This window comes from Oncorhynchus nerka, linkage group LG2 (assembly GCF_034236695.1).
Source record: "Oncorhynchus nerka isolate Pitt River linkage group LG2, Oner_Uvic_2.0, whole genome shotgun sequence".
Classification (NCBI taxonomy): domain Eukaryota; kingdom Metazoa; phylum Chordata; class Actinopteri; order Salmoniformes; family Salmonidae; genus Oncorhynchus; species Oncorhynchus nerka.
Window position 1 is genome coordinate 68,965,038 of NC_088397.1, and position 6,021 is coordinate 68,971,058.

The 6,021-nt window shown below is 44.8% G+C and overlaps 1 protein-coding gene across 1 annotated transcript in view; it reads right to left on the bottom strand.

The window, feature by feature from the left end:
• LOC115140535 (low-density lipoprotein receptor-related protein 1-like) overlaps positions 1-2,395 on the bottom strand; it is a 44,539-nt gene extending 42,144 nt beyond the window's left edge. The window contains exon 1 of the mRNA XM_065021815.1: positions 2,380-2,395. Coding sequence (XP_064877887.1) covers positions 2,380-2,395 — 16 coding nt within the window. The remainder of the gene's footprint in view (positions 1-2,379) is intronic.
• Between the last annotated feature and the right edge of the window lie 3,626 nt (positions 2,396-6,021).

Below are 6,021 nucleotides of genomic sequence, written 5' to 3' on the forward strand. Positions count from 1 at the left end.
AACACTGCGTGTACAGTTAAGCGCTCCCAAATGCTGGGTGATTTTAACCCACCGGACTCTTCAGGAAAATCTTCTGCAGTCTGGGAACTTGTGTGAAGAGAAGGAGAGTAGACAGTCTGAATTAGGTAGATACTGGTCCCCAAGATCAATAGGCTTGACTCTCACTAGGCTTGACTCTTAAAATCTATGGCAAGACTTGAAAATGGCTGTCTAGCAATGATAAACAACCAACTCGACAGAACTTGAAGAATTTAAAAAAATAAATAAAGTGCAAATATTCTACAATTCAGGTCTGCAAAGCTCTTAGAGACTTACCAAGAAATACTCACAGCTGTAATCACTGCCAAAGGTGATTCTAAAATGTATTCACTTAGGGGTGTGAATACTTATGTAAATTAGATATTTGTGTATTTCATTTTTATAAATTTGCTAAAATCTATAAAAATCTGTTTTCACTTTGTCATTATGGGGTATCTTGTGTAGATGGGTGAGAATTATTATTTTTTATTCCTTTTGAATTCAGGCCGTAGCACAACAAAATGTGGAATAAATCAAGTGGTATTAATATTTTCTGAAGGCACTGTAATTATCACATAACAACAAGCAACCTACTTGGGTAACACTTTACTTAATGTGGCTTTTTATGAAGCGTTGCATTGCCTTAACAACATGTACAACACCTTACAAACAGTCATAATGCATCAACAAACTGTATAACAGGACATTATTAAGGCATGAAAGCTGTGATATTGTCAGCTGTAATGTAATACATTCACAATATTTCATGGCATCTCTCGCCTCTCTCACTTTACTTCATAAGAAGTTGTTTCAAGAAGTATTACCAAAAATGTAAACAGGGTGTTCATTTGACAGTAGGTGCATTCTAGACAGTGATGATTAACATTATGGGACCACAACAAGTCTATCCTCACACCCATTTCAACACAGAAAATCTCTTCAGAAAAACGTAATATGGATGTCTACATTATTCCACAAACTAGTAATAGTCTATGTAATTAAGTAATTAACTGTTTATTAACTACTTACAAACCTTTTATAAGCCCTTTATAAATTATATTATATGTTCATTTAAATTGGACTGAAATATAGTATGTGAAGGTTGTGACTAGCCATTTCAAAAACAAACGCACCTGCTCAGATGAAAACAATATTCTCACTGAGCATACATAAAGAGGTGTGGTTGGCTGTACCTACCTAAATGACAGGACAGGCTTTATACAACTGCTGCCTCTAAAGATAGGGTGCATTTTTTAATTCAGCCAATGGAAGGGGGAATCCAGAGGAGAGAAGGTTACCATGGTGCAAAAGGCAAGTTATTGATGTGACACTCTCACTCTTTGCTTATGTTCCTCTCTTACATTTTCATTACGATAATATAATACATGGAGTGTGCATTTACAACACATTAAAATGAAACATTTGAATGAACAGCTACAGGGTAAATACAGTTGAAGTCGGACGTTTACATACACCTTAGCCAAACACATTTAAACTCAGTTTTTCACAATTCCTGACATTTAATACTAGTAGGAATGCCCTGTTTTAGGTCATTTAGGACCACAGCATTATTTTAAGAATGTGAAATGTCAGAATAATAGTAGAGAGTGTAACGGCTGTTGGTGGAAGAAGTTGAGGACCAAGGTGCCGCGTGGTACGTGTTCATCATTATTTAATAGAACAGAACACTGAATGACAAAACAACAAAGGGAACAACCGAAACAGTTCTGTCTGGTGCAGACACAAAAACAGAAAGCAACTACCCAGAAAACCCATGTGGGCAAGAGCTACCTAAGTATGGTTCTCAATCAGAGACAACGACAGACAGCTGTCCCTGATTGAGAACCATACCCGGCCAAAAACAAAGAAATACAAAAACATAGAAAAAAGAACATAGAATGCCCACCCTAGTCACACCTTGACCTAACCAAAATAGAGAATAAAAAAGCCTCTCTATGGCCAGGGCGTGAGAGAATGATTTATTTCAGATTTTTCTTTCATCACATTCACAGTGGGTCAGAAGTTTACATACACTCAATTAGTATTTGGTAGTATTGCCTTTAAATTGTTTAAAGGCACACTTTTTCAGTTCTGCCCACAAATTTTCTATGGGATTGAGGTCAGGGCTTTGTGATGGCCATTCCAATAGCTTGACTTTGTTGTCCTTAAGCCATTTTGCCATAACTTTTGAAGTATGCTTGGGGTCATTGTTCATTTGGAAGGCCATTTGCGACCAAGCTTTAACTTCCTGACTGATGTCTTGAGATGTTGCTTCAATATATCCACATAACTTTTCTGCTTCACGATGCCATCTATTTTGTGAAGTGCACCAGTCCCTCCTGCAGCAAAGCACTTTTGTACCTGTTTCTTCCAGCATCTTCACAAGGTCCTTTGCTGTTGCTCTTGGATTGATTTGCACTTTTCGCACCAAAGTACATTCATCTCTAGGAGACAGAATGCGTCTCCTTCCTGAGCAGTATGACGACTGTGTTGTCCCATGGTGCTTATACTTGCGTACTATTGTTTGTACAGATGCACGTGGTACCTTCAGGCATTTGGAAATTGCTCCCAAGGATGAACCAGACTTGTGGAGGTCTACAGTTTTCTTCTGAGGTCTTGGCTAATTTCTTTTGATTTTCCCATGACAAGAAATTTGTGGAGTGGTTGAAAAACGAGTTTTAATGACTCCAAACTAAGTGCATGTAAACTTTCGACTTCAACTGTAGTTCCTTCCACACCATACACAAAGCATTCTTAAAGCTGTAAAACACTGCTTGTGGAAGACTGGTGGTTCCAGTCAAGACTGGTTGGTTGTGTTTAGAGTGATTTCCCAGTGCTGGTGCAGACATAATGCCATCTCTGTCTTCATTCGACATATAAATCACTATCATGTATTCTGAGAACAACCATTTTTTTAAGGTCCTCCTAAACATATCTTTGGTGCCTAAATGAGCAACAAGATACTGTGTTCTGTTATTGAGACACTACTCACAAACTCGCCTCCCATATACACACACACACACACACACACACACACACATAATCAACAATGCCCATATGAGTATTGTTTTTCCTCTGCTAATGACTAAGGGGGGCTTGTGCACCAATTAACCCTCTACAAAGCCCCAATCCTCCTCTTTCACACACTCTGACAAACACATTCCAGCCCTCAGGAACAGAACTGACTGACTGATGTTGTCTGTGTTTGTGTGTGGTCTCTTCTGGAGACGATCGCTTTCATCTGGAGAAACCAATACACACGCTGTCTCAGTCTATGAAATTCTCTCTGTGCATCTGTGTCTAGACTCAATTTCTGATCAATTAAAATGTGGCTCTTTTTTCTGCTTCTCTACCAGTTTCTTCCCTCTCCACCTTTTCTCCATAATTTCCCCCGTTTTCTCTGTCCCTTTATCCTCTCTTTTGGCTTCCCTCTTTCTCTCACTCTGTAGCCAAAGTGCCTGTGTTATGACCACTTCTCTGCTCTTTCTCCTATTGCTCTGTCCACATTCTGATCTTGATGACAGTCTCAATGACTCAACCCCCTAACCCCTTCCCACCCCCCCACACACAGACACACATGAACCCCCTGAACCCTGTACTACTGCCATTCACAGCGACGCCACAAGCTCCTTCCCTCCTTTCCTCCCACATCCACCCACTTTAAGGTTGGTGCACACTGTTTTTATTCCCACAAGAGTGTTGCTTTGAGCTTGGCGTATCGATGTATGGGGGATATGGGGTACTCCCTCCATGCAAGGGGGGTGGTGGAGGTTTTTATCCTGCTTGAGTTGAATTGTTGTCAGAAGCGATAAAGTGTAAATTATTTTAAAATAATCCCTTTCTAAATTGTGAAGTCACATAATAAATAAGGAGGTTATTCAAATGAATAACATTTAACATTACATTTAAGTCATTTAGCAGACGCTCTTATCCAGAGCGACTTACAAATTGGTGCATTCACCTTATGACATCCAGTGGAACAGTAGTGCATCTAAATATTTTAAGGGGGGTGAGAGGGATTACTTTATCCTATCCTAGGTATTCCTTAAAGAGGTGGGGTTTCAGGTGTCTCCGGAAGGTGGTGATTGACTCCGCTGTCCTGGCGTCGTGAGGGAGTTTGTTCCACCATTGGGGGCCAGAGCAGCGAACAGTTTTGACTGGGCTGAGCGGGAACTGTACTTCCTCAGTGGTAGGGAGGCGAGCAGGCCAGAGGTGGATGAACGCAGTGCCCTTGTTTGGGTGTAGGGCCTGATCAGAGCCTGGAGGTACTGAGGTGCCGTTCCCCTCACAGCTCCGTAGGCAAGCACCATGGTCTTGTAGCGGATGCGAGCTTCAACTGGAAGCCAGTGGAGAGAGCGGAGGAGCGGGGTGACGTGAGAGAACTTGGGAAGGTTGAACACCAGACGGGCTGCGGCGTTCTGGATGAGTTGTAGGGGTTTAATGGCACAGGCAGGGAGCCCAGCCAACAGCGAGTTGCAGTAATCCAGACGGGAGATGACAAGTGCCTGGATTAGGACCTGCGCCGCTTCCTGTGTGAGGCAGGGTCGTACTCTGCGGATGTTGTAGAGCATGAACCTACAGGAACGGGCCACCGCCTTGATGTTAGTTGAGAACGACAGGGTGTTGTCCAGGATCACGCCAAGGTTCTTAGCGCTCTGGGCGGAGGACACAATGGAGTTGTCAACCGTGATGGCGAGATCATGGAACGGGCAGTCCTTCCCGGGAGGAAGAGCAGCTCCGTCTTGCCGAGGTTCAGCTTGAGGTGGTGATCCGTCATCCACACTGATATGTCTGCCAGACATGCAGAGATGCGATTCGCCACCTGGTCATCAGAAGGGGGAAAGGAGAAGAGTAATTGTGTGTCGTCTGCATAGCAATGATAGGAGAGACCATGTGAGGTTATGACAGAGCCAAGTGACTTGGTGTATAGCGAGAATAGGAGAGGGCCTAGAACAGAGCCCTGGGGGACACCAGTGGTGAGAGCACGTGGTGTGGAGACGGATTCTCGCCACGCCACCTGGTAGGAGCGACCTGTCAGGTAGGACGCAATCCAAGCGTGGGCCGCGCCGGAGATGCCCAACTCTGAGAGGGTGGAGAGGAGGATCTGATGGTTCACAGTATCGAAGGCAGCCGATAGGTCTAGAAGGATGAGAGCAGAGGAGAGAGAGTTAGCTTTAGCAGTGCGGAGCGCCTCCGTGATACAGAGAAGAGCAGTCTCAGTTGAATGACTAGTCTTGAAACCTGACTGATATGGATCAAGAAGGTCATTCTGAGAGAGATAGCGGGAGAGCTGGCCAAGGACGGCACGTTCAAGAGTTTTGGAGAGAAAAGAAAGAAGGGATACTGGTCTGTAGTTGTTGACATCGGAGGGATCGAGTGTAGGTTTTTTCAGAAGGGGTGCAACTCTCGCTCTCTTGAAGACGGAAGGGACGTAGCCAGCGGTCAGGGATGAGTTGATGAGCGAGGTGAGGTAAGGGAGAAGGTCTCCGGAAATGGTCTGGAGAAGAGAGGAGGGGATAGGGTCAAGCGGGCAGGTTGTTGGGCGGCCGGCCGTCACAAGACGCGAGATTTCATCTGGAGAGAGAGGGGAGAAAGAGGTCAGAGCACAGGGTAGGGCAGTGTGAGCAGAACCAGCGGTGTCGTTTGACTTAGCAAACGAGGATCGGATGTCGTCGACCTTCTTTTCAAAATGGTTGACGAAGTCATCTGCAGAGAGGGAGGAGGGGGAGGGGGAGGAGGATTCAGGAGGGAGGAGAAGGTGGCAAAGAGCTTCCTAGGGTTAGAGGCAGATGCTTGGAATTTAGAGTGGTAGAAAGTGGCTTTAGCAGCAGAGAGAGAAGAGGAAAATGTAGAGAGGAGGGAGTGAAAGGATGCCAGGTCCGCAGGGAGGCGAGTTTTCCCTCCATTTCCGCTCGGCTGCCCGGAGCCCTGTTCTGTGAGCTCGCAATGAGTCGTCGAGCCACGGAGCGGGAGGGGAGGACCGAGCCGGCCTGGAGGATAGGG